At 39.8% G+C, this 13165-nt stretch overlaps 1 protein-coding gene across 1 annotated transcript in view; it reads right to left on the reverse strand.

The window, feature by feature from the left end:
* Nucleotides 1–13165, reverse strand: part of LOC117523859 (glutamate receptor ionotropic, delta-1-like) — a 290124-nt gene that overhangs the window by 42507 nt on the left and 234452 nt on the right. Inside the window, 1 exon segment of the mRNA XM_034185472.1 lies at nucleotides 3789–3927. Coding sequence (XP_034041363.1) covers nucleotides 3789–3927 — 139 coding nt within the window.

The following is a 13165-nucleotide window of genomic DNA, read 5'->3' on the forward strand; positions in this document are numbered from 1 at the left end:
AAGAGGAGGATCCTTCTTTGATCCTGTAATCAGGCTAAAAGTGATCAGTATTCAGCCATTTGATTTAGCCATCAGGATCAACGGTTAGGATCAAAGATCAGCAAGTCAGATGTAAGCTCATTAACATGATCAAAGATGAGGCATCAGAATCAATGATCAGGATCAAAGATTAGTGATCAGGATCAAAGGTTACCACTCAAGATAAGCTATAATGATTAAATATCAGGATCAAAATTCAGCAATTTGGATCTAAACTCAGCTATCAATAATAAAGTTCATGAACATGATCAAAGGTGATTAATAAGGACAAATGATCAGGATAAAAGGTGAATGATCAGGATTAAAGTTAAAAAATAAGGATCAAAGATCATTTCTCATGTTCAAAGGTTAGTAATCAAGATCAAAATTCAGCAATTAGGGTTTAAGTTTAGCAATTTGGCATTCAGGATCAAAGCTGAATCAATCATCTGTAACAAAGATCAGGATCAAGCTCACAGATGAGTAGTCAGAACTTGCATGTATAACAGGACCCGGACATCGGTGTGTGAATGTGTGAAAATTAGGCATTATTTCAAAATGCTATAGAAACGCAGTCTGCTTAATGTCATTTCCCTGTATTCAGTCACAACAAGATGCACTTTACTCTGAGGCTTATAGCTTGCTTCATAGACTTGCACTTTATAGCTCTTTTGCCATTACCACTAAGGATAAGCATTCTGTTGTTCACATTGTATTAGCATTCTAATTCAATAGCAGGCCAGTTATCGTTTTTCTCTTGACTGAATATCTGGACCCAAAAACATTGACAAAGGGGGACCAGGTTGAAAAATCCCCTTAAAGATATTTTGTAAAGAGCATGTACTAAATAGACCAGTTTTATTGAAGATTGACAGTAACAACAAGAAGGACAAAAAAAGAAGTGGATGAAGATGAAGTTTTACACCATATTATCATTTATGTATAGTGCATGTTATTTTGTTGTTTTTCAGTCTTCTTGATCTCATATAATGGGCTGTTTTTGCCTGATGGGATGAGGTGCATGATGAAAACAGAAAGATCAGTTATTGAATTATGAAGTTCTACTGTTCTGAGTCTGTCAAGGCACATTGTCTAAGCAAACCAAAGCTTAACTGCTGCATAATGTAATTATTATATGTTTACTACATATAATTACACAAAATTGACTGTATGCTCCTCAATTTGCATCCTGCACATTTGGTCTTTCTGCACCATACCCAGCAGGATTTATAGCTTCTTCTTCAATTTTCTGCACAATGAACTCAGATTAGCCAAGAGCTGAATCCCACAGATGCTCTTTATTTTAACTACAGACTAAGACAACAGCACAGATCGCTTTGTACAAAATAATAATATAAGATGTTGTTATAAATAACCAGTTTTTCTTTAGTATTCACATCTTGCACGTTTTTTTTTTTTTTTTTGGAGACAAATTTAATCCAATCCTGTTGCTAGGGAGACAGAGCAAACCAGGTTGGAATAATTGATAAATAACATTTGACCTGAGGAGAGGACCATAATTCAGCATTAAATCTAAATGCACAGAAATCCAACACTCAAGTTCAGCTGATGAGAACTCAGCACAGATGACTGAAGCAGCATTTTGATTTAGTCACAACAACATACATATATACTGTGCAAATATCTGCCTTATACTGTGCTCCTAAGTATGGAATACTTTGGAAAATTTGGGATGATTTGGGATCATAACATTATAAAATCAATCAATACTTCAGTGAAAGGTACCTGTGCACTCACTGGTCTGATGTATCATCATTCCATAGAAGAGACAATTCTTCAAGAAAGATTTGCTTTCCTTAAGGAATTGTTTTAGTCCTAACATGCGCTAGTGCAGAAAGTGGAAAGTGAGTACAATACATTCACCATTAGTGCAGTAAATATATTGCAAAATGAGGGTCAACTGACCACCAATTGCAATAGTTTTCCCGGCTGTTGCATCTTGTTCAAAATACCAAGCACTATAACATATCAAAAGTATAGAAAAATGTAACTGTGGGAACATTTCTGAAAATTGTCTCAAAGACACCCACTCTTGACCTTTTTAAATATCATTTTATTGCATCAAATTAACTATATCTATCTATCTATCTATCTATCTATCTATCTATCTATCTATCTATCTATCTATCTATCTATCTATCTATCTATCTATCTATCTATCTATCTATCTATCTATCTATCTATCTATCTATCTATCTATCTATCTATCTATCTATCTATCTATCTATATATATATATATATATATATATATATATATATGTATGTGTGTGCGTGTGTGTCCTGGCAGTCAGGAGGATATAGTGATGAATTAAAACAGAAAATACTTTTATTAAAGAGTGGTTTCATCTGAGAAAATATGTATCTTTCAATATCAGCTATCTTTTTGTATAATTACGTCTGCCAAAGATGAATAAAATCATTGAAGTTTGTTTGTTTATTTATTTGTCTGTCTGTCTGACTAATAGGATTACGTCAAAACAACACAGATTTTGATGAAAGTTTCACCACAGACAAATATTAGGCCATGAATTAGGCCACCTCCACTGAATTTTGGAGGTGATCCGGATCCGGATTGGTGGACGTCAGAAATCTCTGATTGCTCTTGTTTTCATATATTTTGCATTTTTATGTATAATTATTTATTTATGTATTTATTATATTTTTATGCATAATTCTATTAAACTCTTGATCATTTCATCACTACTCAAGCAAGTTAAAGCAAGCTAAACAGTGATGCAAAGATATACACATTAGGTATATCATTTTTAAGGCATACAAAATAGTGTTCACATAAATGTATTAATTTAATAAGCTGAAAGTATGCATTACATGAATATATGATATGAACATTTTATTTCATATTTAGTATGCACCTTCTGACCAACAGAAATGGATAGCAATTCTTCTTGAGCTGCACTTGCTCTCTGGATGCCATCAAAGCCTCGTGTTAATGTCACTTGTCTTTTCATTGTCAAGTAGAGGTTTACACAGAACACACAGCTGTTCATTTGGGCTGGATACATTTCTGACTACCATCCAAATAAACTCTTTTTAGAATGTACTCCTACGTGATGATGTGATAGATGGATGCTGGCCCCTCATCCCAGGGTGTTGAATTACCCATTCCATTTACAAGAATAAAAAAAAAACCCAGTGAAACATTAAATCATCACATGAGCATTTTGTCCTTCAAATAATCTGTTTTGAGTATGAGCAGTGAGAATGTTCACACCAGTTCTGATGAGTGAAATGAAAATTTGAATTTGGACAACAAAATTTATATACTCCTAGTTGGTAGGATCTTAATAATTTATGCATTTGACTGAAGTCTGTAAAATCAATGCAATCAATGAAGCCTGGATGTGGTAGTGGCACGTAAAAAAAAAAAAAATAACTTTATTATTTCAATATATTTATGTCAACAAGAAAGCCAGCCTTAAGCATCATACAACTTTTTTTTCCAACACTGTAAGATTAAAAACACTAATATGGGCCCAGAGATGTTGTTTCCTGAAGCAAAAATAATCAAGTCAGTTGCACATTATTATGCCTGAAAAACATCTTCCCATCAACAGAATTTTCTATACTTTTAGTATGTTATTTCAGTGGTCTATTAAAATCAAATTATGTACAAATTAAAACTATTGCTATTAGTGATGGGCATATCTGTATCTTTACTGGACTACATGGCAAAATGATGCCTGCTTGATGAGTGTGAGCAGTGACAGAGAATGGGAATTGCCCTTACCTCACAGCATTATCCATGCGGGACACGGTGAGGTAGGCAGCCAGGTTTGCTGTGTAGGACGAACACACAATGAGGGTGAAGAGCCACCAGCTGCCCATGACAATTCGTAACGCCACTGATCCCAGAATGGAGTCACTGCCTGTGGAGGAGAAGGTGTAAATGCTGTATTTGATGGTGGGAACAACCGATTGTCATCATTACCTTCACTATGTAGTGTACTTTACCCATTACATCTACACACAGGATTTAATGCAACTGTCCTTTGTCTTTTACCCAGCGTAAGCACCACAAAACAACAGGTCTTTACAAGGAACACATTTTATATAAGTATTTCTTTATTAAGCTTATGTGTCTTGATTGCAGTGTCACACCTTATATTTCTAATCAAAGTGTTATAACCAAAATTTTAAATTTACAAAATTCATCATCATATTCTGAGTGTGGTAGATTATGACCAATATTTTACACATGCTTTTAGAAGGCTGGTCAACTCGATATCATATAATATGATATGACAAGATCCCTGCTGTGACAATCAAAAGTGCATGTTCTGTACTTGTGTATGTGAAAAAATCTATCTGCAGAGTGTGAAAGACCAAAAGAAAACAGGTGTGTGGTAATGTGAATAACTACAGAGTGCTTCATTAGAGACATATAGCCCCAAAACTCGGATGCAGCCCCGAGGCCAACAGAGGCCCCACATTGACAACAAGCACCCCGGGAGCCCAGAGCACCCCTCACAGCAAGACATAGCAGGCATGGATTCATAACAACACAACCAGAGAGAGGCACGCACCTCAAGTTGGCTGCTGGAGAGCAACCCATCAGCTGGTCCAGCACCAATGCCCTGCTGCGTGAGTGCACCGGAAGTGCAGAGTGATCTGGCCATGCCCCTAAACTAGGCTGCTAGTGGGGCACAGGTGCATCCACAGCAGGAAATCAGATCCCACCCAGGTCTGGGTGTGTTATTTTGATGTATCTGGCTCATTGCGATTTAGATATCAGACGCAAGTGATTGAATTTCTAGCAAGGAAACGGTTCTTTGCAAAAGCATTGAAGAGCACAAAAACATTCATGGGAACAGCATCTGCCATGGCTTCATTCCTACAACATCTCCTCCTGCTCCTCCATCTCTGTCCCACTTGATTGCCTCCATATTCCATCATGCACAGAAAGCCCCCATGCTTGTCCATTCCAGTCTTAATACTTCCTAACTTCAACATGGATATGATCTTAGGGCAGGAGTGGGCAACGAGGGCCGAGACACTGCAGGTCTTCCTTGTAACCAATCACCTCAGCAGGTGGGTTGCTGATGAGCTTCTCCCCTGAACATAAACTCCTGATGGTCAACGAAATCACCTGCTGAGACACCTGATCATTAATGAAGTCACTTCCTGAGGTGACTGGTAGCAAGGGAAATCTGCAGGGTCTTGGCCCTTCATGGCACATGATTGCCCACCCCTGTCCTAGGGCATTATAGTTTTGTATTTTTCGGTTAGTTTTTACTTTTATTTCATTTCAAATTTTTGTTTTGATTTCAGTCTTGTTTTGATTTGATGGCTGATAAGGAAGCGTATGAGCACTAATATGCACCCCCATGTATAAAAGCAGAATGTCCTGAACCTACCTGCAAGGCTTATCTGACTATTACACTGTAAATCCAAGAATAAAATGTACTTGACTTAGACGAAGCGTTTAGTCCTATGGTGCAATTGCTTTCTGCTACCTCAAACAAGTACATTTGCTATTTAAACAACATGGACTCAGGATATTAAAAGGACAACAGCATCAGTTGTCAACTATAGTTGACAACTTGATTTTTTTTATTCAATTCAATTCCCTATCAGACAGTATAATCACTAAGGTCTCTTGAGCAACTTCCTTAAGCCCGCAGTTGCATCTGGGGTATACGTGAGTACCTGATGTGGCTGGATGATAATTTTGATGTGAAATTGTGAAGCATTGCTTTACAGCAGTTGGATCACCTGCTTCAGGTGGAAATGTACCATGGAAATGCAGAAATGACATATATGTTGATTTGCACTGGATGTAAGGTAGGGCGACATATTCTCCATGCATTAATAGTAAATTTATTTTTCTGGTGGCCCATAGACAGAAAAGGGATACATTATCTACTGGAAAAGTTATAATTATCAGGAGCAAAATTAGCACTACTTTTCACCAGTTTAAACAAGTAAAGCATTATAGGTTTGTCTGTGAAAACAACTGCATGCTCTAAATTGTTTGTGCACCAGTATATTATATTATTATTACTATTATATAATTCAGCCATGTTTGGACATTTAGTTAAAAAGCAACAACAAAATGTAGGTGTTAAATCATCATTCTCTTAGTCATCATTCTTATCTTTGTAATAATTCTTGTGCAGTGACTGATACTTCATTTAGGCGGTAATTGAACAACTGTGGCCAATTTTCAGTTAATTTAGCGTATTCAATGCACACTTGCATTTTCTGTAATGAAGTTGATTCAGTGAGTGTATAATTCATTCAAATCTGCTGCTTTCTTGTCTTTGATGTTAAATCATTCATGTCTTTGTTCCTTTGCTTTTCATTCTTTGCTTGTTTATCAGGGAGGAAGTATGGTGTTGTCACATTAGCTGCCTAATCTTCACCATTTCTGTCAAGATGCTTTCTGTAAATAACAATCCCACCAAAAAACAACATAAGAGGTGCTTGGGAAAAACATCACTCTCTATTGTGATATTGAAGCATCAAACCAAAGAAAAATGTCATGTGAAAGATTCAGCACTGTGAAAATCAATGAAAACATATTTGTCTGAAAGTGTCACAATCACCATGGCTGTGCCTTTAGGACATCCTCAGGGAAAAATGAAAGGCTTGTCAGTTGCATAAGACCAACTGTGAGTTGGTGTGTAGAAACTTACTGGCCATGAACCTTATCTTGTTTAATCTGTGAAATTAATAAATTGCTCTAAATGAGGGGTCCATCATACTTCTGTCAAACTGTATCACGGAACAAAAGAAGGAACATGACAAACCTGTTTTAAACAACTTTAAACAACATTCCCCCACCGGTAATTTGAATTTTGGCATTTGATTACCCCTACCTGGCTCAAATGAAGGCACAGTAGTTGATGTAGTCTGATATTGGTCTCGAGATCATCCTTTCACTTATTTTGCCTTGTTTTGGAACTGACAGCAAATCTACTCTATGTTGACTTAGTCTTGGACTAGAAAAAAGTATACACCTCAACTTAAAAATTATAATAAGAATTATTATATTAACATACTATAATGTGAGTTGTCAAAAGAGCTCAATATTTATCACAGAGACTTTTACAGCATCTTCAGTTCAACCACGGGGAGGGTGGTATATGTGTCCCTCAAGCTTGGGTCCTCTATCAGAGGCCTCAGAGTTTCAGTGGTTGGTGAAGTATCTTAGCTGTTTCTAGGACTGCACTCTTCTGGACAGAGACCTCTGATGTTGTGCCTGGAATCTGCTGGAGCCACACTTCCAATTTGGGGGGTTACAGCTTCTTGTGCTTCTATTACTGCTGGGACCACTTTGGACTTTACCTTCCACATCTGCTCCAGTTGCTCCTTCAGTCCTTAGTACTTCTTGATTTTCTCACGCTCCTTCTTTCTGATGCTGCTGTCACCTGCGATTGCTAAACCCATCACAACTGCATTCTTCTTTCCTTTGTCAGCCACCACAATGTTAGTTGGTTGGAGGGTAGCTGCTTGTCTGTCTGGAATTTGAAGTCCCACAGGACCTTAGCCGTGTCATTCTCAAACACCATTGGTGGGGTATCCCATAGGGACTTGGGGACTTCTAATCCCTATGTGGCACAGATGTTCCTGACATGATTCGCAACACTTGGTTGTGCCTCTCAGTGTACACTGTCCCAGATTGCATCTTGCATCCTGCTACTATGTGCTGGGCTGTCTCTGGGGCACATTTGCACAGTCTGCAACTTGGGTCCTGTCAACTGTCGCAGACTACTGCCTCTATGGATCTGGTGCTTAGAGCTTGTTCTTGCGTTACCATGATCAGAGGCTCTGTGCTATATGTATATGTATATATACAAGGGTCTGTTAGAAAAGTATCCGACCTTTTTATTTAAAAAAAAAAAAACAAAACATATGGATTTGAATCACATGTGATTGCATCAGCCAAGCTTGAACCTTCGTGCGCATGCGTGAGTTTTTTCACGCCTGTCGGTTGCATCATTCACCTGTGAGCAGGCTTTGTGTGAGCAGTGGTCCACCCTCTCGTCTTTTTTTATTGTGAATAAATGTCTGAACGATTTGGAGCTTTGCTGACTCAATTGTTTTTCCAGAAACTGTGAGAGACCTCCAGGTGGACACCGTTCAGAAAATTAATATGGCTTTCAGGGACGATTTTATGGGGATTACACAGATTAAGGAGTGATCCAGACGGTTTAAAAAACCGCCCACAACTGCTAAGAGCGCGCCGCGGGTCCGAGCGCCAATCGACCAGGCTCAAATCCCGCTGAAAACAACCAGATCATTTCCAACGTGAAGGCTTTGTTGATCCGGGACGTCGTCTGACTTTCACAAAAGGCAGAATGGCATGTATATCAGCACTTTTTCGGCACATTCCACTGTTACAGGAGTTTTTTTCATGGAAAGAAAAGCGGAGGGACGCGCCAACGGAGCCCGTTCATTACGCAGCGCAAAACCACCTCCGTGTTGGTCTCACAGGACAGCTTTCAGGTGGATTTCAGACGGCTGTCGGTTGCTTTTCAGTCGCGTGATTATCTGAGAAATTGAGCATGAGCTGGACATGCCCCAACATGTCCTGTGAGGCTTCATCACGGCGTTGCTTTGCGCCAAGTGGCTCCACCGTGACACGCAGAATTTAAAGCGTCTGGATCACTCCTTAATCTGTGTAATCCCCATAAAATCGTTCCTGAAAGCCATATTAATTTTCCGAACAGTGTCCACCTGGAGGTCTCTCACAGTTTCTGGAAAAAAATTGATGCAGCAAAGCTCCAAATCCTTCAGACATTTATTCGCAATAAAAAAACGACGAGAGGGGTGGACCAGTGCTCACACAAAGGCGAATGATGCAACTGACAGGCGTGAAAAAACTCACACATGCGCACAAAGTTTCAAGCTTGGCTGATGCAATCACACGTGATTCAAATCCTATGGTTTTTGAAAAAAATAAAAAGGTCGGATACTTTTCTAACAGACCTCGTGTATATATATATATATATATATATATATATATATATATATATATATATATTATATATAAACGGCTGAGTGGGATCCTTGGCATTTGATGGTGGTTTGTATGTCACATGACATGGATTGATTCATCCCATTTGTGTTGCATTGCATTTAGAGTGCAAATTGCATTTAGAGTGCAAATTTGGTTCCATATATTTGGTACCATTGCACTCTGCGCACACACACACACGCATACGCACGCGTGCACGTCCTCATGCAGGCGCACATGTGAACACGCATGCACAAGTGAGTGCACGCGTGAATGTGCACACGTCCTCATGCACACACACATGTCCTCGTGCACATTTGCACACGCGATCATGATCACGTGATCACACACATGCATGTGCTTGCCCACACATGCACATGCGCGCGTACGCAAACACAAAACAAATCCACTGTGCTGTCTGGAGGCTGTTGGCAGGAATTGGAAAGAAAATCGGACTCATTTCTGACGTCATTTTTTTTCCGCTGCACTGAGGACGTACACAGTCCTTTTTTTGTAGTACACGCATACATGCACAAGGGCTGACCAGGTTGTGTGTGTGTGCACACGCAGGGACAACTCTCCCAAGACATATTTGACTGAGTTAACTGACACTGCTAATTCTTTAACACACGCACACAGGCACACACACACACACACACACACACACACACACACAAACAAGTCCACTGTGCTGTCTGGAGGCTGTTAGCAGGAAGAAAGAAGAAAAGCTGGACTCATTTCTGACGTGATTTTTTTTCCGCTGCACTGAGGACATACACAGTCGACCAACCTGGTTGCGTTTGTGTGTGCGCGTGCATGGGGGACAACGACACGATGATTTGATTGAGCTAACTGACGCTGCTAATTCTTGTAACATTTACACACACACACACACACACACACACACACACACACACACACACAACACACACACACACACACACCACACACACACACACACACACACACCACACACACACACACACACACACACAAAATCCACTCCACTGTAAGCTGTCTGGATACATGAAGACCTGTTCACATGAAACGCTGACGTGATTTTTTGGCTGGACTGAGGAACTACACAAAGTCTTTTTTTTTTTTTATCAAGTTTGAGTCAGTGCACAGCATCACTGGACTACACGTTACAGTGGAACACCAAAATGTAAATCCCTTTTCTGTTGTTTATAAATTAATAAAATATGAATGACAAGGATCTGTTTTAAGCCGTTATATAAAACAATAATGAATGTTTTTAGATTCTTTAAATGGAACGAATATTAATTTTGGTGAAAACTGGAACATACCATTATACGAGGCTTGTTGAATGGTATGTTTCAGCTTTTCAAATATTCGTACCATTGAACTCAAACATTCATTATTTATTATATATACTGTGTATTTGACCTCATTCAGTGTTCAGCTTGACCCCAACTGAGGGGCTGAGCCTGTCTCCCCTACAGAAATATCACTTTTGAATTTAACAGGGATGATGTCAAATCTAAATAAATTCATGGTCTTGAAAACAGACTTGTTATTTTTAGATCTTGGTCTTGTCTTAGTCTTATGTCTTGTAAAGACTCAGTCTCGACCACTTCAAAAACCCCAAATTCTTGGTCTGGACTCAGACTTGATATGGATGGTTTTGTCCTTGTAACTAAGAACAGTACATATATTTGTCATGTATACCCAGGTAGGGATCGTGACATAAATATGAGTTTTTGGAAAAAAAGTTAAAATTTTTTTCTTTTTTTTTAAAGTCACATTTTATTATCCCTGGACGGATGCCAATCTTGTTGCAGGACCCCATTAGACAGACAAAACACATTCACACCGCACACCACCTACAGTCAATTTAAGCTTCCAATCCACCTAACCTGCATGATTGTGGGAGGGAAGCCGAAGCACCCGGGGCATACAAACTCTACACAGAAAGCGATCCCACGACCTCCTTGCTGTGAGGAAACAGTGCTAACCACTAAGCCACCATTGCCACCAATACTGATCATACTGCACAGGTAATTCTACAGTCATGGATTACAGCCAGAGCATAACGAGGTCTGTCAATAAAGTATAGGTCCTTTTTATTTGTTTCAAAAAACTATATGGATTTCATTCATATGTTTTTACGTCAGACATGCTTGAACCCTCGTGCGCACGCAGACATGCTTGAACCCTCGTGCGCATGTTCTGATCGAACTGTTAAAGGAGATTTTTTTAATGAAAGACGTGCGGACGGGTCCGCGCGTCGGCTCGCAGCCGCCGCGACGCTCCGCCACAGGAAAAACACCTCTGTTGGAAGCCTTAAGGACAAGTTGGAACATGTCCTGCTGTTAAACAATTTCTCATATACTCACTCCACTGAAAGGCATCAAAAGCCGCCTGGATTTTACAAATGGTTATCAACACGGAGGTGTTTTTCCTGTGCCGCCCGCACCTGCATCGGCTGCGTCCCGACGCGCGGACCCGTCCGCACGTTCTTTCATTAAAAAAATCTCCCTTTAACAGTGGAATATCCGGATAAAATGCTGAAACCGACTTCTTCTGAACTTCTCTGTTCTCTCACGACGTCCTGGATCATAGAGCCTGAAATGTGGAGGTTTTTCAGCTTGTAACAGGGCTGACGAAGGCGGCTGAGAGCAGCTGAGCGACGTCTCGCACCGTGGGAAGTCCTTAAAGCGACAGTATCACCTCGAAATCTCTCATCAGCCGTTAAAATTTTCACTGAAAACCAGCTTAATTTTTCGAACCGTGTCCACTTCGATGTGTCTCACAGGTTTAGAAAAAATTTTGATCAAACAACGCGCCAGTCTCTCAGCAACTTCTCAGACAAAGGAATTCCGACGAGGGGCTGGACGACTCCTCCCACAAGGAGTGCTCACAGGCGAATGACGTCACCGACAGGCGTGGAAAAACTCACGCATGCGCACGAGGGTTCAAGCATATCTGATGTAAAAACATATGAATGAAATCCATATAGTTTTTGAAAAAAATAAAAAGGACCTATACTTTATTGACAGCCCTCGTATTTGTTAATGATATGACAAAATAAGGCCAGATTTTGCTTTCTGTCTAATTCTGTTACTATAGAATTGCTCTGATAGTTTCAAATGCATTTAACACCCTTTGCTTCATTAATAATAAAAAAGGTTAGCACAGCAGGGATGTCAAAAAGACAGGACCTCTGGGCAAGTGGGAACATTTTGGTCAGGAGTGGCATAAACCCCTAGATTATACAAGATCGTCCTCATATGAAAGTACAACTAATAATATGCTGCCCTCATAGACTTAAGTCAGGGGCATGCAAAACACATGCAGAATATCCAGTTAAAATTTGGTGAGACTCACATGGACAAGAAAGTGTGATGACACACATGGACACATGGGAGGGGATAAAAACTGAGGCATGAGTATGTTGGTGGACGCTGGATACACAACAAAACTCTGCAACTGCCGTCTTACCGTGATTAAATTAATATGGGACACAGTTACCAAGTTTATGCTCTCTGACAATGACGCACGATGCTTCCGCACTCAAATCACATCACAGTGACCCAAGCTGACACGACAAGGGGAAAAAAAAAATTTAGATTTGACTGGAACAAAAAGTGGCAATGTCGGAACACGAGCCAGAAAAGAAAAACAGAATTTATCTTGTCTAAGAAAATATCATGTGGGGACACAAAAACCTCACAAGCAGCATGCCAGACTTTGATAAATGCAGTTTAGGTTGTAACACCATGCAGCAGAAATACTCATTTGTCCAGACTGGACATACATGGCTCTCCACCAGTCCTAACGATGGGATGATCACCTTGATAAAGGCACCTTGACAAACTGCTATGGTGGGCATTGTGCCTCAGACAGAATCACTGCTGAATCAGAATTTGGTGGATACTGATATCCACATATTTAATTTAATTTTCTCCACATGCAGTAAAAAAAATGTTTAATGGTGTTCTTCCCATTCTCTGTTTGGTTCAGGTTGTATTTAAGATGTGGACACCTCCTACAGACGTCTTCACAGGTCTGCTAGGTTCAGTCAAACAGATTTTATTCAGGTCAGGTCTGGTAACAGGCATCACATCCACCACGCTATGGAACATCTCTAAGGAGCATCTCTATCTCCTGGAGGGCAACCACTC

This window comes from Thalassophryne amazonica, chromosome 13, assembly GCF_902500255.1.
Source record: "Thalassophryne amazonica chromosome 13, fThaAma1.1, whole genome shotgun sequence".
Lineage (NCBI taxonomy): Eukaryota > Metazoa > Chordata > Actinopteri > Batrachoidiformes > Batrachoididae > Thalassophryne > Thalassophryne amazonica.